The sequence below is a fragment of the Lepisosteus platostomus genome, chromosome 9 (assembly GCF_059453375.1).
Source record: "Lepisosteus platostomus isolate fLepPlt1 chromosome 9, fLepPlt1.hap1, whole genome shotgun sequence".
In the NCBI taxonomy this organism is placed as follows: Eukaryota; Metazoa; Chordata; class Actinopteri; order Semionotiformes; family Lepisosteidae; genus Lepisosteus; species Lepisosteus platostomus.
The window spans coordinates 57,979,293-58,002,558 of NC_142619.1; the positions used below are offsets into that span (position 1 = coordinate 57,979,293).

Consider the following 23,266-nt stretch of genomic DNA (forward strand, 5'->3'; position numbering starts at 1 on the left):
GTCATAAATTTGAATTTAAGATGTACAAAAACTAACAGGGGTGGCACAGTGGGGTCCTGAGGGTGCTAGCTCCATGGAGCTTGTATGTTCTTCCCACGTTTGCTGGGGCTTTTGGACAATCAGCGCTGGTGTATCCGAATGCGTTTCTGGGTGTGTCCTGTGATGGACTGGTGTCCCATACTGGGATAGGCCCTGGCTCCCCCACGACCCTGAATCGGATAAAGAGGGTTGGAAATTGATGGAAAAATAATTATTTGGGGGCGCACTGGTGGCTCCGTGCCTGTGGCTGGAAGGTTGCCGGTTTGTATCCCGCAGCCGGCAGAGGAATCCTACTCTGTTGGGCCCCTGAGCAAGGTCTTTAACCCCAGCTGCTCCAGGGGCCCCATATAAATGACTTAACCCGTGCTCTGACCCCAAGCTTCTCTCTCTGTCTGTGTCTCTCATGGAGAGTAAGTTGGGGTCTGCGAAAAGACAAATTCCTAATACAAGAAATTGTATATGGCCAAAAAAGTGATCTTATCTTAAGAGAACTGGAACCAGGAATACCATCTTCGTTACAATCAAATCAAACTTAAATTTCATTATTTTCCAAATGTAACCCTTCACTCATCAGTGATTCCATGTTCAACACTTTTGGCTGTAAGCAAGTTTACTGTGTATCCAAGAAGACATAGATAACTGTCTCTTTATTAATCAACAGATTTTATTTACAGAAAGAACAAAAATATGTAGGTGGGGTGATGTTTTCAGAGCATTTTAACAGTAGGAAAGCTTTCTCCTGTTTGTATATAAAGAACGAATTTACAACCCGTTAATTTCGTACAGCCTTTAACCTAGTACCAATCCTGATGAGCTGTTCTGACACGTGGGGAGTTTAAATGCAACACCAGTCACATTTTTTCTCGGCTTCTCCAACTTCCTAGTTAAAACTGACAGTTTCAGATCAGGAACTTTGGGAAATAAAGAAATGCTTGCAGTAGAGGAGCACTAAATGAGCCTTTTTAATGCATTACAAATATGGAACATGATCTTTAAAAGAAAACAACAGAGACTCTATAACCTTCAGAACCCAATTGTATGGCAAAGACATGTAAAAGTTGAAATCAACACATCAAAATAAAATACTAAGACCAAATAGAATAACAAAAAAATATTTTACTAAAACGTAAGATTTACAGAATGTCTTTTTTTATCCCCAGACAAGCCATACAAAAAGTCACAAGCCTATATTAGGGTCTACACTTGACAGCAGTCACAATGTTATTAGTGAGAGCGGTGGTGGTGGCTTAATTCATTTTTGTCGTGTAACAATTTTTTAAAGTCGGATGTTTAAAAAAAAGCCAAGCTTTTCATTTCTTTTTTTTTCCTACAGCATCTAAAGGGTGAGCCAGACCTGGCTAAAGGGCACATTCTAAGTTGTTCTAATCAGCTGCGTTAATCAACCATTAGCGTCATCACGAGAACGAAAGGAAAAGAAGGAGAGAACAAAAAAAGCCAAAAGGGAAAGAAAAAAATAAACATACTGTCTCCCGCAGCTAAACCTGCCCAGTCGAACTGCAGTACAGCCCAACAAAGCCAGGTATATGCAAATCAAAGCAGAGGCAGGCCACTGCTTCAGAAACGAATAGGGAAAGCCATGTGAGAGGTTTCAGCGCCTCTGCTCATGCATAATAACAGCGAACCAGGACAAGACGAATATTGGCTAAATGTGCATTTAAATCACCAATGGACTGAAGTTGTCTGGCTTTTGCTCTTTTTTTTTAAATCTGTCATTTATTTTTTTTCTAAGACTGTTGTCCTTTCGATGCAAACGAAGGAGGAAGAGGTCTTGGCAGAACAGGAGAGGAGTTGGGTGTCATAACGCGACATCCAATTAGACTTCGATGTTGTTGCCGGCGTAAAGCCTAGTCCATGTCCGGGCTGAAAAACAAAAAGGAGAACAAAAAAAACCCCGATATGAGAACAGCGACACAGACGCTACTCTGATCAGAAGGACTGAGGAGGTGGAGCTCCGGAGAGCCCATTGGGAACATGTGATCTGGAGCGATTTCGAACTGCAAGGAGCTATAACATCAGAATCAAACTGATGAGGCAGACACTTAGGAAAAAAACATGCAAAAGACCTAGCAGGCTTTCCTGAATTATTAAAAATACTACAGCTGAACAAAAAATGTGTTGAATGATGTTTCATGCCTATAACACGTTCCATCCTAAAGTGCTTCACATGAACGAGGGGATCTACTTGAATTGAACTTCAGACCCTGCCTGGGTGACACTCTCTGCAGGCAGCCCACTAATTCAGCATGTCATCCCAGAGATTCGTTTTCAACAGATGAATTAAGGGGGAATCCACAGGGAGGTCAGATTGTGTAAACCCAGAGGGAAATTTAGTTCTGGACACAAGGGTTTATGACTTTACTATCGCAAATAGTAATGTGTACTAAAGTGTAATAGTACTATGACAAATAGTGCCATGTGTTCTTTAATGAATAAAGATGACTGAATTAACATCTCATCTGAAGGATGGCACCTCCTACAGGTGGTCGAAAAGAGTAGGGGTGTAACCCCGGCATCCTGGCCAAATTTCCCATTGGCCCTTATCAATCATGGCTTCCTAATAATCCCCATCTCGAATTGGCTTAATTACTCTGCTCTCCTCCTCACTGAGAGCTGGTGTGTGATGAGCGTTCTGGCGCACTATGGCTGCCGTCGCATCATCAAGGTGGGGCTGCACATTGGTGGTGGTGGTGGAGGGGAGTCCCCATTATCTGTAAAGCACTTTGAGTGTCCAGAAAAGCGCAATATAAGTGTAAGCAATTATTTTTATTATTATTACAGTGCCTGTTTACCCTACTGTATCTGGCAGTGGTTTTGGAAACAGTTACAGAGGGAAGGGCACCTCCTACTGGTCTACAAACACTTCTTACAGCAGCAACCTGGTTGTCCTTAGAGGTCCCAGTGCTGACCAGACCCAGACTTGCTTAGCTACTCATATCTGGAGAGACCTGACTACATGGTGGTAATACTAAATTAAAAAGTTACCTTACACTTCATCCTATATGTTTATATTTATTATACATGGACTGCTACCAAGTGGGGGAAAAAAAACTCACCTGTTTCTATGGCTTGAGCTTCGTTGGTCTTCCACTGCTCTGCAACGTCATTTGCTAGTGGATCATCGGGGTTAGGAGCGCTTAATAATGCCTGGATTGATAGCAGAACTGTGCGAATCTGCAAGGCTGGAGACCACTTATCTAGACCACAAATAAACTAGATATCAGACACTGAATTATGACGAACTCGCGCCAGGAATCAATTAATCAAACAATCGTGTAGCCCTTTCGCCAAAAAAAATCCATTGATACCTAAATCTAATATCTATTTATAATGTAATCAGCAGTCTGGTGACGAGATAATCACATGAGCCGAAAGATACAATCACACAAAAAAAGTGGGTTTACAAGTTTACCTTGATCTCTTTCCCCGCTTGATTAATGACGATGTACTCAAACACTAAGGCAAATAAATCTCATTAAACCTGCTGCCTTTTAATAATGGTGCTCCACAGGCCGCACACATCACGAAACTGCTAAATGTTTAATCGTAGACTAGCCGTTTCTACTGCTCACTTACAGGCCTAGAAGAGCAAAAAAAAGGCCACTTACCTTTCAAAATATCTAGACATATTCTTCCCAGCTTGTCTACATTAGGGTGATATATTTTGGTCATGAATCGAACTTTAGGAGCAGCCATAGGATATTCTTCCGGAAGGAAAAGTTCAAGTTTAAAAGTCCCTCCCTCAAAGGGGGAATCCTGTGGACCCGCGATGACCACATGGAAATAGCGGGCGTTGCCTTCGTCCGGCTCCGCCTTGATCCCGGGAACGGGCTCTGCCAGTAAGCGCTGCGTCTCCTGGGGGGGCAGAGAGGAGAGAGGTGGTCTTTTGAACACGCCGAGCCCAACCTCGGAGAAACCCGAGACACCGCCCCTCCCAAAGCAAGCCACTTCCCAAACAATCATTCGGGTATTAAGTTGATTTACAAATGACCAGCAGTTTACCAATAACCCGACTGCAACCATTCCTAACACGTGACAGCCTGGCTTTGGGGTAGACATTTCGAAAGAAGATTTCCATACAAAGCCCGAAATTACAGAACATAGATAAGCGAGGCAAACACCAGGGACTACTTAGGAATTACTCCTTTATGCATCCACCTGCTTTAAGATGCAGGAGCAGGTCCGTTCATTTTTTGCACCTGGAGTGCCTGCAAAAGACCTATGAAACAGGACTGCTGTCGCGATTCCTTCTCGGAAACGTTTCCCTTGCAATGCTCCAGACCTCCGGCCACAAGGCCCACCCTCCTCGCTGATTTTCAGATCAAATCTTCCTCCTCAGCGCTCGTGCACACCACTCTGTGCAGAACATCCGGAAAGAGCTTCAGCTTTCAATTTAGTCCGACGGAAAGCCAGATTCGCTTGATTAATAAAGCGCTACAGCCATCAGCTCCACGAGCATTAACCATTCAAAAGCTTTCTAAGAACAGATCCATTTTTGCGCACCTGCTGTGATCGAAGAGCACTGAGTTATGTAACTTTTCATGCATATCCCTTACAGAAGGGGCCAGGGGACGACAATGCAAATCAAAGCCCGACTGAACTCGGGTGTCCACACAGCCTCCTGGCTTCCTTCTCTTCAAGACTCTGGCATGCGAAATTAAAACTGGTCAGCTGTTTCTGGTCACGCACAACCAGACTTGACGCTACTCCACAATGGAGCTACCAGATGATGGGGGGGCTCACCATTGACCGCTTTACCCAAGAAAGTGCCCACCTAAGCCATTTTGTACCCGCTTCATCCAATTCAGGGTCACGGGGGAGCCAGAACCTACCCCGACAAGCAATGGGCACAAATCAGGGTAGACCCTGGACAGGGCGCCAGTCTACCGCAGGGCGGGCAGACCAAGACACGCCAACCAGACAATTTTCTCAGAAACCAAGTAACTTACCCACACATTCCGTGAGGAGACCCAAGTAGAACAAACAAACTCCACACAGACAGCAGCACAGGTCCGGAAGTGGACCCGGCGCTGTGGGGGCAACAATGCCAACCACTGCACCACTGTGCCCCCCCCAGAGAGTACCCTCTTGTGGCACTTATCAGAGTAAGCCGCGTGGAGAACACTGTTCAGTGGTGCAACCGCAGTGGGTTTGAACCCGCAACACGCGTCGCATCGCTAGAGTCCACCCCCCCCCTTCCTCCTTATCCGGGGTTCCCACGTACTCGGGGCGACGGGCCCAGCGCGGCCCGAGAGGTGTTCTAGAACACCTAGAGTTTCCAAGGCTTCCAGAACATTCTCGGGGGTTCCGGTCAAAAGCCACTCCTCTCCCTGACCATCACAGATGAAAAGGACTCAAAGCACCTTTTCGGTTCTGAAGTCCTTTAAAAAGAACTTATGTTCCCTTTTTTTTTTAAAGGACTCAAAGTTCTTTTCAGTCCTCATGGTGCTTTTCATAATATTCCTTTTTTCAACTCCATACTGTCACACTCATTTTCCATCACGCGCTTTTGTTATCTGTCCCGTTTATATTGATTTGCACAGGGCATGAGGTCTGGGTCAGCTCTATGGAGGATGTGAACAGACATGGGGGACAGGATGTAATGACTGCGGTTTAAGGTTAGAACTGTACTAGTGGCCTGTGGGTTACAAGACGAACCCTAGGGTAGGCTCGGGAAAGTTGCTCAACACCAGGCAGGAGTAACAAACAGACAGAACGCAGTCGCTCCAGATGGGGTTTAAAACCGAGTGACACAGAGCGAAAGCACAGAGGGAAATCCACAAGCCGAGGTCGGGACTAAGCAGGAAGGGTTGTAGCGCAGGTAAATCACAGATCAAACCAAAGGGGAGGTCCAAGAAACAGCCTAAACAAAACAGGGTGAAAAAACCCAAACGGAGTGCAAGATGGGGAACTAGAAACCCAGAAACTCTGGTGACTTCAGAGTCCCAGAGTTCAAGCTCAACGTGAAGCCCCGAGCTTGTCCCGACGTTAAACGGTCTGCTTCACCAGAGAGGGAACGAGGTGAGTATTCACAGGTGAAGCGTGCTTCCTGTCCGACTGTTTCCACAGCAACCAGCCTGACTGCCCGGCGGAGGAGGCGTGACCAGGCGCCGTGGGTGGAACTAGGCTACTCCACAGCGCCCCCATGAGGACAGCTGTGACCCCAGGTGCTTTACGTCGCAATCGCGAGCTCACAGCAACATCCTCACTAATCCCATTCCACACTTGAGGTAAAGCTGAAGCATGAATCACCAAGCATCCATTTTAAAAATAAAAAGCAGATGATGAAATCCTACTTGTGTGACACTGGACATCGGCATCTGCATCTTCCGAATGGGAAGGAGTTCATGTGGCATAATGTTTAGCGACTCCATCTTGAATTTCCAAATATAGTTACTTGCGAGTAGCAGGCCTTATCTAAGTGATGTTCCAACCCACACAAAAAACAGACACACAGGACAGAAAGCCTCTCTTATCAGCACACTGCCTGCAGGTAACTCTTCAACACAGAACCTAAACGGTCCATTTAGCCCTCAGCACTTTAGAAGGGCTGCTTCCACATTTTTTTTTAAAACCTCACCATCTAGTACAGCGACTTATTTTGATTTAAAAAAAACATTAAAGCAGATGTTTTTTGCACAAACTAACTCGAGTGTTTTCTGTGGATAAGATTGTAGTTTAATAATCTAAGCAACGACCAAAACACGTCTCTCCATGATAAAGTTCTAGGAATTTTTAATAGACGTTTTATACTAAGACACAGGTCTCCAATTTTTCCTAGTTTAATATGTCATTCCTCTTCTTACATAGCACAAGTATAAATTTAATTATCCTTTCCTGTAACAAAACTTAATGGAATGAGTGAGTAAGAGGACATACCAGCGATACACGTTTGCTACTATTAAATACATTAGGAGACAATGTCTGCTTGTCTGCTAAAAGCTGAGGGTGTATTCTACAACAGCTGTGGTACTTACTGGTGTAAACGATAGGGGTGTAACTGGTTAAACGTTTAATCAGAACAACAATTTGAAGACTGGCTTCTGACACATCTGTGGAAGCTAAACCTGCTCTTCAAGTTTGTCCCACTCAGCACTATCCCCCTGCAGGAGGTTCTGGAACTCTTCAGTCCCAGACAGCAGGAGCTCAGCAAGGAGTCTCAGGTCATTGGGAGCAAACTGCGCGTCACCTGACAACGTTAAAGCTCTGGACATTGATTTTTGCAAAAGCTGCAGCTGGTGAAGCACCACTCATCACCCGTGTGGGTGCTCCTGTGTGGGTGCCAGCTGAGAGGAACTGAGTACACTGCAACATGCAAAACACATCAATGCTTTCTTCCGAAAACATTCACAAATATGGATTTTATTTTTCCTCAATTTTAATTTTTAATTTCTGCCTGGAACACGATTCAAAGATTAGAGCACTGTGCTGTTAAATAGGAAGCTACATAAGCTGTCCAAAACCATCTCAATGAAAACTGCAATCCGTAAACAATGCAGGCTTGTAGCCTCGCAATCAAACATAACATGCAACACGTTTGTGATAAGACACCACATGATATCAATACTGAAGTGTTCAGATTGCAAACTTTAGCTTGCCAGCAAACATACCACCACTACCAGGGAATACCTCCAGACACTAGTTTTTCTAGAGCTGGCTATGTTGATGAAGCCGACACCTTGGCTTATTTCTAGAAACAGCTGGATGAGATCATCTGATGAATTAGCTACTAGTAACCAATAAAAGCAGACAGGATGAGACAAAGAGCCTCTTCTCGTTTGTAACCTTCTACAGGACAGGACAACACTAAATTGGAAACTAACAGGCAACGGGTTTATTCCATGCTGAAAAGAAAGGAAACAACGTTTCGGCTGTGGAGCCTTCTGCAGGTGTGAAAAGAAGACATCTGAAGAAGGCTCCACTGCCAAAACGTTGCGTTTCCTTTCTTTTCAGCATGGAATAAACCCGTTACCTGTTCCCCTGCAGCCTACGCATGCTGAAACAGGATGAAAAGATTCGGGCGTCAGGTTTAGTCTGGGTACTGTGAAGCGGCTGAATTAAACCCACTGCTCTAACAGCAAGCCAGCGCCCTGGCAAACAGACTCAAGCAGTCTCAAGAACGCTCCAGCTCCATGCTCCTGGGAGGATTAAAGTCTTCTGGAATGGGAACAGCCGCACACACAGTGGATACTAGACCCGTAGGTGACCTTTCGTCCAGCAGGAGCTTGCCGTTTTGTGCAGAGCACAAGCCGGGGGAGAGAGAAGCTTCATTACTTAATGTCGCTGCTAGACGCTCACACACAGAGAGCAAGAACATTTGAGAAAAATGGGTAAAATACATAAATAAATCAGTGCTACCCATCATCCTGCCTTACAGATACCCATCAGATATACAGGATACAGGAGTCAGGAAGGTAAGAAGAAAAAAGATACTCTTTTCTGAAATGTATGCTAGAACTCTACGTAGAGTTTCTCCTCATGGCATTACACGTATTACATGTGTTCGACAGCTATTTGCATAGAATGAATATGAAATGACTGTCTATAAAATAGTTTAGAGCAATAAGCTTTTCAGCTTTCCTTTTCATTCAGGTCACAGCCTTGATGAAAGGATCAAAAAAGAATAAGTGTATATGTGCACACACATAATTTTCTCATTTGTGTCTATGACCTTAATGAGACTTGACCTGAAACTGACCTGATATGAGTTCCTCATTGTCACACTTGGCTTGAAAACTGCCCTGGAGCAAAGAGTCGGCCAAGAGGGCAATTTAGAATTTGAAGACCCAGAGCGACCAAATCCAATAATTGCCAATTACCTCTTTTGTCAAGTGTCTATATTTCACCCTTTTGGCCTTTTAAGAGATGGATCAAAACCCCATTTTGAACACCGTCCTGTAAACACAGAGGAATTCTCCTCATTCTTACCTGTTGAATATGGTCCTGGTGAAAAATGTGTTAGAAGAACACATCACTTCAGCTATGCTGAAGGGCGATGCCCCCATTTATCATCGATGAAGAAGATATAAATAAACATGAGCACGACGCTATCTGTAATCTGTTCCTGAATTCAAGCAGCTTCAACGCTGTGAAACAGGAAGGAACTCTGCACAGTTCGATCTGAAACTCTGCTTCTATGTACTGCAACAAAGCCACTTACGGCATCTGCACAAAACCGAGTTACACACTTCGAGAAACATGAGAACATACCAAACAAGGCACAAAGAGCACGCCTTTATTCACGGACAAACAAGCAGAATGTGGGGAAAAGACTTCAGCTCCTACCTCCTGCTCAATGCGTCCAGTCTACATTACAAAGAGGTTTCAGACAACCACTGCACAAATTTAAGAAATAACTTTGTCGTTCTTCTTTTAAAAACCCAGCGTTCCAGTGCCAGCTGTGAAATCTCAGGATATGCACAGTGTAGTACCTCTGCAAGGAACTACCACCACTGTCAGTAAAACTGCTGCCACAGAAAGAGAAACCAGATAAAGTGTCAGCTCTAGAAGATAATCGCGCAAAGATCATTTTAAAGGAAATGAAATCGCTTCAAGATTGGGAATCTCCTCTGCTCAGGAATGATTCACCTCATGCTCAATGGTGACAAGAACATGGAGCTGAAGGTTACCAGAAGGTCACACACACCTGAACGTAAGAAGATGGAGTATTTAGGAAAACAAGAACATGAAGGTCTTCTTACAAGGGGAGGTATAATCACACAGACAAGCATAATCACACCACCAATAGCACAGTGTCCCTGGTAGCACACCATCCCGCGGCATCAACTGGAAATTTGCCATCTGGAGGAAAGACCGACACCTACTGGTCCAACAATACCAGCTGCAGCAGCCCGTGACTGCTCTTGGAGGTCTCTCTGGCCAGTACTGACCAGGCACAGCCTTGACTAACCACTCAGATCCACTGAGATTCGGCTACAGGCTGGTAAATTTTCTGGTTCATTTAGCTACAGGCTAAAATTGGCTGGTTCATTTAGCTACAGGCTAAATGAAAACGTGACCTGCATTCTATAGGTTCAGACTGCTGGAGAGGTGATAAGATAAGATCACTTTATTGGCCATAGACAATTTCCTGCATTAGGAATTTGTCTTGTCGCATACCCCAGCTTGCTCTCCATGAGACAAACAGACAGGGAGAGAGAAGCCTGGGGTGAGATGAGGTGGGAGTGATTCTACACGAGCACAGGAGAAGCATCTGTGTGGTGTCTGCAGAAAGTGTAACTGCTTTAATAATATTATTATTATTGTTATTATTAACAACAACAATAATAATAATTGCTTACACTTATATAGTGCTTTTCTGGACACTCCACTCAAAGCGCTTTACAGGTAATGGGGACTCCCCTCCACCGATGTGCAGCATCCACCCGGATGATGCCACAGCAGCCACAGTGCGCCAGAACGCTCATTACACATCAGCTATCAGTGGGGAGGAGAGCAGAGTAATGAAGCCAATTTATAGAGGGGGATTATTAGGAGGCCATGACTGATAAGGGCCAATGGGAAATTTGGCCAGGACGCCGGGGTTACACCCCTACTCTTTTCGAGAAACTCCCTGGGATTTTTAATGACCACAGAGAGTCAGGACCTTGGTTTTACGTCTCATCCAAAGGACAGTGTCTGTTTACAGTATAGTGTCCCCATCACTATACTGGGGCATTACGACCCACATGGACCGCAGGGTAAGCGCCCCCTGCTGGCCCCACTAACATCTCTTCCAGCAGCAACCTTAGTTTTTCCCAGGAGGTCTCCCATCCAGGTACTGACCAGGCTCACACCTGCTGAGCTCCAGTGGGCTGCCAGCTGTGTGTTGCAGAGTCATATGGCTGCTGGCCTAGAAAATACTTTTGAGTATTAGAAAATACCAGTATTAAAAACGCTCTAGAGGACAGAGGTTATAAGCCTCTTTCAGATAACCATTATGGCAGCCCACAGAGGGAAACCGACCCACACTTATCCGATACACCCATTAACATTCTAGAGATATCACAATCTGTACTTCTCCCCTTCACCTTTTCCATCTAATCTACAGGACACAGCGTTCTGACTCGTATACAAACAAGCACGGCTCCGATTTCCAAAGCGAAACAGACCTCCAAAGGAAACAGAAAGGAGAAGGGTTCCCATAATGACCCCTTCACCAATTCCTCCTGCTACAGGCTCAGGCAGGATATCTCTGCTCAGCTCTACACGCACTGAGTTTGTCGGGACCACTTCAAAGACGTGAGATTACAGATTAAACAAAGCCTGTGGGTTTAAAGGCTGTAATCATGACACTTCGAAGCAGCAATATTTGTTATATACCAATTTACGCCGCACATTCAAACCAAAAAGATAAGCAAAATGGATCATTCATATGAAAGTAAAATAGAAATAGCTGCAAGACCATGCTGTGGCAAAACTAATTTAGGTGCACAAAATGACCTTAACAAGCCACGTAACTAGTTGTGACCTCTTTCAGTATGCAGTAAGAGTGGTTCTCATGATTCCAGAATAAATACACCCATCTCTGAGCTTTCGATGCAAGTCAGGGATTAGGTAATTGAAAAGCACAGATCAGGAGAAGGGTACAAAAATCAAAGTTTCTGAATGTCCCTATGAGCACAGTCTTCTCAATCATCAGGAAATGGAAGGTGTATCATACTGCCCAGACACTGTCCCTCCAAACTGAACAGCTGGGCAAGGAGGAAACAGGTGAAATGTGGCTCTTTTAGTTCAATGGTTGAGATGGGAGAAAAAAAATAGATCAGTTAACAATATCCTAGCCCACCCACAAAGCTGGCTGTATGAGATAGTGGAAAACCCATCTCACATCCTGCATGGACTTTGTAACAAAACACCTGAGTGATTCTTCAAAACTGTGGTAATAGGTGCTGTGGTCAGAAGAAACAAAACTGGAACATTTTTGTCTCAATACCCAGAGTTACTCTTTGCCAGGTCTGTGCCAGTCAACACCACCCCTCCAGACAACCGTGGTGGTGGCAGCATCAGCAACATCTGTTTCGGTCTGCAAAAGACTTCTAACTGGGGCGAAAATTCACATTCCAGCAGGACGATGATAAGTACAAGGCCAAAGCTACACCGGAATGCCTTAAGAATCAAAGTTAATGTCCTTGAGTGGACCAGTGAAAGTCCTGACTTGTAAACAGCTTTCCATAAGCAACCCCCCAAGCAACTAGCTGAGCACAAACTGCACTAAGCCAGTTGGTAGACATATTCAAAAAGATGTGAGGCACTCGGGTTCACAGGGCTGAATGCTTATGCAATCGAGATATTTCCATTTATCCTCTGTAGTTTCCGCTGACACTTGAACATTTAACCCTTAGAAGTCTTCAGTTTGGGAGTTCAGGCTTTGAATAAAACATCAAGATTAAAAAAGTGAAATGACAAAATGACACACACAAGTTGGGACACCACAGGAAGAGTCTGAACACTTTTGCAAGGCCCTGGAAATTCTACATCACCCCCCATTACAAGAGGTCATTACAAGCCTTATTTTGAATAAAACCATTCTGAAAGCATTTCTGTTAAGTTTTTCTTCCTCTCTAGGAAGTCAGGCTTGTGTTACCGATACTGTACTTCACATGAAAACTGCTTCAGCTCCTCGAGGAACGGAATACACTAGGCTTTCCCGGAAGAGTTTTGTTGGAAACATACATGGTAATGTGACAGACAGAGGTTACAGGAATAGAGAATGGTGAAATACAAATCTGTGGAAAGAGTTCTCGAAAAAGCGAGAGAGACAAATGATAACAGACTAAACAAGAACCTTTACAGCAGAGGTGATATGACCACAGCCCTGTCCTGAAAGCTTCATGTTTCAGATGGCCATCCGTTCCAAAGTGCTGCTGCAGGAGGAGGACCAGAAAGGTAAAGCTGAGAGGCGCAGGTCAGGGAGGTACTCTCTTCGCCACAGAGGGGCAGTATGTCCGCAGATTTACTGCCTCTTTTCTTCAGACAGCAGGGCCTGAAACACTGTTGAATTGGGCTGATTAAAGCCCACAATCGCCAGCAGCTGTATCACCCTGCAGCTCACAGCTGGCAAACCGCTGGAGCTCAGCAGGTGTCTGCCTGGTCAGTACCTGGATGGGAGACATCCTGGAAAAACTAAAGTTACTGCTGGAAAAGGTGTCAGTGGTGCCAGCAGGGGGCACTCACCTTGCAGACCGTGTGGATCTCAATACCTCAGTATAGTGACGGGGACACTTTACTGTAAAAAGGCACTGCCCTTCGGATCAGACGTAAAACTGAAGCCCTGACTCTCTGTGATAATTTAAAATCCCAGGGGGTTTCTCAAAAAGAGTAGGGGTGTAACCCCAGCGTCCTGAACAAGTTTTCCATTGGCCCTTACCAATCACGGCCTCCTAATAATCCCCATCTCTGAACTGGCTTCATTACTCTGCTCTCCTCCCCACTGAGAGCTGGTGTGTGGGGAGTGGGTGCACTATGGCTGCCGTCGCATCATCCAGGTGAGGGGCTGCACACTGGTGGTGGTGGATCCCCATTACCTGTAAAGCGCTTTGAGTGGAGTGTCCAGAAAAGTGCAATATAAGTTAAAGCAATTATGAATTATTATTAACAAGCAGAATTTCATCGTTGAAAGCCAAGCTCGACTAAAAACCTACAGACACACTGGCCATCCAGGATAAAGACAGGAGACTCTATACCAAATTCATATGAACATATTAATGTTTTTAATACGGAGAAAGTGTTTTAAACATGTGCTATTTTGATTCAATATTGAAGCATTTCAATGCTTCACACAACAAAATGGACAATATTAGATGTGAAATCACTACAACAATTGGCCTACCATCGTACCCCTGTTGGCTAACTCATCCATTCAGAGCTCTGTAAGACACCACACAAGACTGTAGGCTTATATCCATGGCTTATATCGACGGGACCTGTGGGGTGTCTTGTCCTTTGTCTACTGCAGTTGTGTCGGAACCCTTTGTCCACAAGCTTTTTAAATGCCTGACTAGCGTTTTCTTCAACCTTGGAAAGAAGACAAACTTAAGATACTTCGCTCTGGCTAACAGCGAGGACAGGCTACATGCTACACTGCTCTTGAAATAAAAAATTCACTACCCAGTGTCTAGATATCTTAGCAACAAAAGCTATTTATGTTTGATAAAGTGGTTTTCTCTGCTATTTTGATAGCTGTGTGCGGTTCACTTCACTCTGTTGCCACTCAAGTTCTTTCTCTTTGCCAGCTCTAAGCGAGAGAGTTCTGGAAAGGCTGAACAGCTGTCGCATGTGAAATCCCCTTGTCAAACAAAGCCTCGGCCCACTTTCAATCTTCTTGTTCCTACTTAAAAAAGAAAGGATTGGGCACGGCGTCACATTGGCAGTGCAGGAAAGAGGGTTTCGAGGCAAGACCTCAGCACGACGGTGAAGTATTGGGAAAACCAGTCCCACGCAAAGAGATTACCCAAAACCTGCACTTTGCTGCTATCCTTGGGTTCAGTTCATTTTCCAACTGCATGACAACAGTTCATTGAAATTCTGGTCTAGACAGACTACTGGAAACAAGATCTAGAGGACCACTCAGTGGGAAAAATCCCAGGAAACAGCATGGATTTAGAAAAGGGAGATCCTGCCTAATGAACACACTACAGTTCTTAGAACAGGCAAGAACAGTGAAGGACACACCCAAGGCAATATTGAGCATTAGGATTTTGGGGAAAATTTCTGATAAAGTTACATCCAACTATTTTCAAAGAGCTTCATTCAATACAGAGAGAGCTGAACTCAGCAAGCAATTGGCTCAAAGTGTGATACAACCCAACACCAGTCCATCGCAAAGCACACAAATTCAGTGAGAACATACAAACTCCATGCAGATAACACCCCAGGAATTGGACCCAGGGCCTCAGCACAGAAAGGCATAAATGCTAACCACTGTCACTGTGCTGCCTATTGATAAAGCTCCTCAAACGATTCATTCTCAAATTGCAGGCGGAAGGTTAGACATTTTTCAATTGAGAAGTGGTTCTTAATCAGAAAACAAAGGGCCTTTATTAAGGGGGTGGAGACACAAATTGGGGTGATGTAATTGGTGGAGGATTACAGGGGTCTGTTACTAGGATCTCTTTATATCGATGGTCGAGATTCCAGAATAGTAGCCTTGCCACGTCTGCAGCCTTCACCCAAGTAGATGGTTCAGCAAATGAAATTCAAAAGGTTCCAGATTAAATTTATGATGCAATATATTATTAAAAATGCATGACCTTCCAGTGTCAAGAAAACACCTGGAAGATTGTTTAATGCAGATAAGTGCAGAGTTTTGCATTCAGGTAGTAAAAAAAAACTATAAATACAATATGGGAAATGAACAAGACAGGTGTTTATGTAGACACTTCATTACATTTTCTAGACAACATGGGAAAGCAATTAAAAAGCCACATAAAATGCTAGGATATACAGAATGTAAATCAATGAATGTTATGCAAATATAATGCATTAGTAAGGCCTCATTTAAAGTAGTGTGCAAAAATTGATAGCCACGTTGTATAAAAGAACAGGAAGTCATGTCATACACTGAGCACGAAGAGCCTGAACTATTTTACCCTTGAACAGGGAGAGCATGACAAATATTTCAAATTCTCATAGACGTCGACAAGGTCAACCCTGCATATTTCACAGGACACAGGCAGAAACTATGTGGCAACGCACTTAAAACCGAGAAGAGGAGACCATTTTATTCTTTACCCAAAGGGTTGTGGGAGTATGGAACAAGCTACCAGCTTTGGTGAAATTGATACCCTGGCTTCTTTTAAGAAGCACTGGGATGAGATCCTTAGGTCAATAAACAATCAATAAACTATTAACTACCAAACAAATCATATGGGTTGAATGGCTTCCTCTCATTTGTAACCTTTCAGGGTCTCCAGATTACAATTTTCATAGCAATTACTTTTCTGCTAAGAATACTGCAATGAAACAGCAAAGCAAACTGTGCTCAAAGTAACACTTCCGTAATCTAATACCCTATGAGCATTTTTACTTGAGAGAGAACTACTGTTCACATCCAGCATGCTTTTCTAATTTAAAACCACATAGTAAGGACTTTTTTATTGCAGCAGTTTAACTGCTATTTTGTCTGGGGCACATGACAGCCCACAACACAGGTCCTGTATGAGGCTGCAAGAGACCAAAGAAGCAAAAATGGCTTTCTGTGCCAGCAATCATCCTCAAAAACAATCGGAACCCTGGATAAAGGACTGAAAAACAACTGGCGATTGCACATGTGGTGGGTATAATAAAAATCATTTTTGCAAATTTGAGAAATTTGCCAACGCCTTTATTGGGGCAGTTGATTGGACTGCACTGCCCATGGAGAACGCAGAACCCCCCCATGCCAAGGATGGTGTCACCAATTTCCTTCCAATCACAGCCTTCGCTTGAACCAAAGACTCGATGCATTGGAACATCTTCTTAATTATGAAACCGTTATTTCAAACAAAGCCGTGATATTTTCCAAGCCGTAAAACCTGAATCATCTTCGCAGATGAAAAAGAGGAAACCCAAGTCCTAAAATAGCAAGCTATTACGTCACTGAAGGGCTTGACTAGTTAACCGAGATCACATATGGATAAGAAGACAGTAGAACTGGCCCATGATGATCTGGTGCTAGTCTAAGCATCACAGCTCCAGAAAGAACAGTAGTCAATGGGGAAGGTAGCAGGGAACCACAAGAAGGTACCATTTAGCAGACAGCATGCCTAAAAAGCACTTTTATTTGTTGAGCATCAAAAGGAAGCACTGCTACTTCTGCATGCATGGTTTTTAGAATAATAAAGTGTATGGATTTTGGATATCGATTAAAGTTTTGGCTGTCATGAGGATTGACTGATCATGCATGGCTGGCTGTGAACCACTCAAATAATTCAGACCCTTTCCAAAAGCAGAAGATCACCTCCCTAGTGAGGGGGTTGTTGAGGTGCAGGTGATAAGGCGATCCAACCTGTGGAATAATCAAACTTGGTGACAATGAAGAGAAGGCACAGAAAGGAACAAACACAATCCGCTTCTTTGTAAGAGAATGCCTATGTGCCAAAGCTACACATTGGTGGCCGGACCATTTGAGGCATTCACAACCTGCAGGGTGGAGTTTGCATGTTCTCCATGCGTTTGTGTAGGTTTCAGTTGGGTGCTCTGCTTTCCTCCCACAGTCCAAAGACATACTGGTAGGTTCACTGGCTTCTGGGGAAACTGGCAATTGATGTGAGTGTCTGTGTGTGCCCTGCGATGGACTGGCATTTCATCTTGGGTGTACCCAGCCTTGCACCCACAGCTTGCTGGGACAGTCTCAAGCTCCCCCACAACCCTAAACTGGATAAAGTGGATGGATACATGTAATGTTCTTATGAATATTTACGCAACAATATGTATATATAAACATTCCAGGTTACCTTCATATGCAAAAGTTACTTACTTACAAAAATTAGTTCCTTACATAACGATGCAACAGAGTTGCACACGCTGTGGCACACCTGTATGTAACCGCACCTTCTCTGAACAGATTCTCTGGCCTGCGTGACAAGCAATGCCTGTCAGTGTCTGACTGCAATGGTTTACCATACTGAGAGACCATAAAACTCCATGCAGCCACCTCTGCAAGAACTCCAGTGCTCCTGGACAGGGAAATTCATGACCTGCAAAGTGCCTGCCTGTTTCCCCACGTATAATGTGATAATACTATCTTTGCATTAACAAAAGTATAAACATAAAGCCTGCAATCTAGAGAAGTCCACTCAGCACACAGGGCTTGTTTGGAAGTTAGTAGCCAACTGACATGAGGATCTCACCAGAACATTACTTTCAAGAAGCCAGAGAAAGTGTGGAGGCAGGCTTTTTCTTAAAAAGCATGGAAATGTCATCCACAGCCTTTTTAATCCTCAAACAATCCCCACAGCATCCAAAGCCTATCGACATCATGGATGAAAATACACAAGCTCCAGCTCAACCGTATTACAGTGCAAGATCTGTCTCAACTGAACTGGACAAAGCTTTCAGAACTATCAGTGGTGCAAAGCTGCATTTCATGAGAGCATCAGGAAATGCAGAGCTTCATGAAGGGCACTTAAATCAACTTGTAAATCAGAAACAAACACTCATGGTTAGTTATGTGCCATCATTTTAATCACGGACTTGCTCCACTGAACCTCACAGATATGCTGGTGGAAGCGCTCTCCACATTTCTGTTTCCTGAACGTAACAGTAACCGACAAAAAAAACAAAGCACGTACCTCTTTTAAAAAAAAAGCAGCTTCAATTTATGCTTGGGAAGACAGCTGCACCACACTGGGGTCTTGCTTTTCCTGTGCTCAGCACTGCTGTTAGCCGATTTTGATGACAACAGTGAAAAGTTCTTTAAACTCAAAGGGCAAAGAAAAAGTGACACTCTGCACCAATTATGCGAGATAAAGCACTTTGAAATTCTACTAAACGATAAGGGCAATTTGTTGTTTTTTTTTAAAGAGAAATGTCTCGAAAGGATGTGCACAGGAAATGCATTTCAGGGCACCGTACAACGTAAACTCTTTCGCAAAAAAATACTTCCACTATTATCAAATGTTAGTGTTTGTCAGTGAGGTTTGAGCATCAATATTCAGAACCCCCCCCCCCTCAACTATTGAAATTGAGTCATTAATTCTAAAAAAAGAAATTAAAGTTGCCTTATTGAGGATTCCATTTTATACAGGAGAACAAAACACTTATTTTGAATCCTATACAATCACCCCCCTTTTACCTAATTACAAATACATATTGAAAACAATTCTATACTTTCTTCTCACAAACTCTCTGAGCAACACTGTGTGAACTTTCTCCATCTCTTCTACACACACCTGTAGAACCTACAGTGTGTTTAAAATGGGGAACAAGGGGCCCTTCTTTACACAAAGGGCTGCAGGAGTCTGGAACAAGCTCCCCAGTCATGTTGTTGAAGCCAATACCTGGTTTCTTTCAATTGCCAGCTGGATGAGATGCTTGTGTCAATTATCTACTAACTACCAAACAGACTTCATAGGCCACTGGGCCTCCTCTCCTTTGAAACCTCTCATGTTCTTGCTCTTTTGACTAATCCCTTCGACTAATGTGTGCTCATTCTGGGTGTTCATGATTGCCCTTTCCTTTTTCTTTTCAGATGCAAACCCCTGCATTCAAGTCTTCACCTGCCTCTTTAACAAGGTTCTTATGCTCCTCTTACAAAGAGAAGCTGGACTGCTTGAGAAAAACTGAAAATGACAATTCCAACATTACATCGCAGAGGGTATAGTTTTGTTTTAAGAGGGCTGATCAGTCAGTTCTGCTCAGTTTTTTCATTACGTTAGAGAGTAGTCAGAAATGTTAAGATCTCGGCAGACTTTTGGACTGCCAGTGCACATAATAATTGTTCACATGCTTCCCCATTTCTGTTTTAGCCTGCAGAGTGACTCAACCACTCTGAGTGCAGGCAGGATGCTACAATCCGAGCGCCACTTGTTCTAACCTGGGTCACGTCACTAGCCCAGTGCTAAACTGGCCAAGAGGTGCCAGAGATATGATGGGAGTTAGTCAGGCCAGGACTCTCTCGGCTCAAAGTGACCTCTGTGAACCTCCTGGGCACCTGCAGATCGGAGGTGATGTCATAGAGGGGTGCACCAACGCTGAACTTCCTGAACGAGGCTGCATAGCCTGCGAGGTGTAAAAATATGAACAGCTTGAAAGCAGGTGGGCTGTGGGAGTCTGGCAGCATTTCCTCATTCTTGGGTATGGCTGCAAGGCTCATAGCTGTAAGCTGAGACTTGAAAGCACAACTGTCAATTGCAAATCGGGTGGGCGGACATCACAAAAATATGTAAAAATTGTTCCCAAAAAAACACAAAATACTTCAAACAACTTTCAAAAATCTCATGCTTAGGGACACTCCCTCACTATGATGCTGTAGAATCATTCTACCTGCCTCCCAATGCACCTGGTCTCACACCTTTTTTGGAGTTATTTAGGAATAAAATTAAAGACCCCAACAACTAATAGCGACTCACACCAAGCAGGGATGTTGCACAGTAAAAACCTGTACTTCATGATCAGCAATGAAATGCATTGCACAAGAATCTGTAAGCCCTCTCTGCACTAAAGAGCACTGCAGTGATTAACTGCTGTACATCAGTCATTTTCAACACAAAGAGGCAATGATTCACATACCACAATAACAGATTTCAAGCTTTGTCTCAGATTTTCTTTTCTAATTCAATATAAAATCCAGAACCTTCTGTGGTTTCTAAATGCAAGTTAAAATTAAGTATTTAAGGGAGTAAACATTACCTAGCCCGGATTTTTCACCTTTCCTGGATTTAACTCCCTTTAATCCAAAACTATACCTCAAGGCTTTCTGTAATGAAATGGTCTTACGGTGATATTCAGTTAGTTCCACTGTGAATTGGCTCTAACCAGCAAGCACACATTGCGTGATTGTCAGATCTGCAAATATAATTTCCTTCAGCAGAACAGCACAGAAAGTCATGCAACTCAGCATCTAAGAAACACCATTTCCCTTAATTTACTCCGGGAGATGGTTCTGGCGTCCGTGTGACCCTGCATCAGATAACGCAGTGGGATAAATGGAACTCAAAGTGAAGATAATTGTGAAGGAGTTAGGTTTTCTGTACACGTATTCCATTCTACACAGGAAGAGACAACTGATGCCATCTACAAGGGCTAAGTCAACAAAACCACACCTCCTCACTCTGCCAGACCTAAAAAAAAAACAATCACTACGTGCCTCAATAAGCAAACGCAACGCTTACAAATCTGCCAACACAACCAGCTTTTCACTGAGCACTCTTCGATGCGGTAGCAGAATACCAATTGCACAAGAGCTGAATAGTATAAAACAAATCCAGGTTTCACATTGTTAAGCATACTGGCACCGTTGGGGACAATGAACTATTTACAACGAGAGAGAAACTGAACTGCATTTGCTGCTTCACTTCCTGGAATTGTGTTATGATGGAAGATTTTATATGAAACCCATGATCACCTGCTAGTACCTATGAAGAGACCGCACACATTAGAATTTCTTCTACAGCTACAGAGTTCAGTGCTTTATGCGCATGTGAAGGGCTTTTAAATCTGAAAAAGAAAACGAATTACTCTCAGCCCTGATTAAAAGGAGCTGCTTGTTCTTCCAACAACAGGTCCGAAAGCCCCGGATTAATTTGCTAGCAGCAACCAGACCGCCTGGACGGGCCGAGGCGAGCTGAACACCCTCCTCGAGAAATTAAAACGAAACGTTCCTCGGCAGCTATAGGGGTCCTGCTGCGTTTTTTTAACACCCACGTCTTTCTACCAGATGAAACGTAGGAGTGCTCTACACGGTGCTGAAATTCACGTCGCTAGAGGGGCATTTTTAGACGCTTCTCCAGCGCGCTGCACCCACTACCCACTAGCTAAACCATCCTGATGCGGCACCAGACCCGATTCGGGTAGGCGCTAGCGTCATTTCACCCCCACCCCCCCCTTTTTTTTTCGCCACAAGCGTCACGGCAGTGCCTCCAACAAAAGGCCGCGACGATAAAGATCGTCACGAAGCAGCTCGGATCGGCAAGGCCCGGGAGAAATGTCCTCCCAGCACCGGCAGCCGCGGCGTGCTGACCCGTGCCCGGCTACATCCCCCTCCCCGCCCTGCCCTGCCCTGCCCTCCCCTCACACCCATCTCCGAAAACTCGCTTCTCCCATCTCATTCATTTCTATGGGCCCTGCGCGGCGAGATCCCGCCCATGACCGAGGCCTTAGCCCTGGAGGGGAAGCTCTGCGCAGGCGGAGGAGCGGGACCCGAGCGCCGGCCTGTCCCCTCTTCCGCCTCCCTCCCCTCCCGATTGCAAACACGACCCGCCGGGAGCGGCTGGCAAACATCTCGGGGCGCGATCAGATCAAATACCCCTCGAAGCCCGACTGCTAAACGGCTGCTCAAGTCACCCACCCCCCCCCCCCTCTCTTTTTCCACGGCAGCTCTCGATGACATTTTCAGATGGCCTACACATGGCGCTTGCCTGCACGTCTCGGGGAGCGGGGAGTGGGAGGTCTGATCTGCTGCTGCGAGAAAAAAAACCCGGTTCCGCTCATTTTAAACCGCCAACAGTCCTTCGTAAGACGACAAGGGCCCCGATTCTCCGCCATCTTTAACCAGGGAGGAGGTATTTTTAACCCAGCCTCAGTCGGGCACTCGGGCTTGGAGCAGAGAATAAGCGGAAGTAGCCGGGGAAAATACTCGTATTGCAAGACTACTTAGCCGTGCGGGAGCCGCTTGCTCACTATTTTCCCGTCCCCCCTTGGGGCAAGAGGGCTGCCAGTACGCTACGGTTTAGTGCAGAAAGCTGTAGCGGCTTACCTTGATGATCCTGCGGGGCAGTCCTGCCATCTTGTCGTAATGCGGTTTCAGCTCTGACTCTCTCGCTGCTTCTCCTCTCACTTGCATTCACGGCGCTAGGGCGCAGTCGCACGGCTCTTCCGGTGAATGCCAGCACTGCCTCCCCGCATGCATGCCGGGTAATGTAGTTTTCCGGGGGCTGAGCGGCTACGTACGCGCCGCGAGACGTCAAATGAAATGAACTACACGTCCCGACAGACGTCTAGGTGTATCACTCCGGTACTCCACGCCGAGTTACAACTGTTTTACCATATAATGCATTAAACGGACCCAAAATGCACATCAATAACTGACGTTTAGAGGACTTCTGTGATGTGAAAGCTAATATTCATCACGTATGTTGACGTCTTAATTTCCCCGCAAAAAGGCAGTTTTATAGTTACCACTACAGCCGCGGCATATAAGGAATAATAAAGAATATTATTCCTTATAAGGAATATAATTGTTGCACAAAATATCTGCTAGATCATTATCTTAATATAAATAATATAATTAATATTATTTATATTAAATAATAATATAAAACGCAACGTTGTGTCTCCTTCTCTTCTCAGCATGGAATAAACCTTTACTTCTTTGCAGCTGACGCAGCTGCTTGAACTAGTTTGTAAACTGGCTTCATATAGAAATATTTTTCATTTTTAATCAGTTTTTCATCATATATATTTATATATTTGGCAGTAATTATTAGGTAATTATTTGAACCTATGTACAGTTTTATCACATTATGTCTTTCTTCCTTTTAATGGATGGGGGTTATAAAATAAGTATGAC

At 44.4% G+C, this 23,266-nt stretch overlaps 1 protein-coding gene across 1 annotated transcript; it reads right to left on the reverse strand.

Moving 5' to 3' along the window:
• Positions 1-683: 683 nt before the first annotated feature.
• Positions 684-22,605, reverse strand: LOC148655321 (ubiquitin-conjugating enzyme E2 N). The gene is made up of 4 exons (XM_088645834.1): positions 22,454-22,605; positions 3,666-3,912; positions 3,114-3,254; positions 684-1,920 (listed from the first exon to the last, which is right to left on the reverse strand). Exons 1-4 carry the CDS (start codon positions 22,538-22,540, stop codon positions 1,874-1,876), a joined length of 522 nt encoding a protein of 173 aa, XP_088501960.1. The 5' UTR covers positions 22,541-22,605; the 3' UTR covers positions 684-1,873.
• Positions 22,606-23,266: the final 661 nt, after the last annotated feature.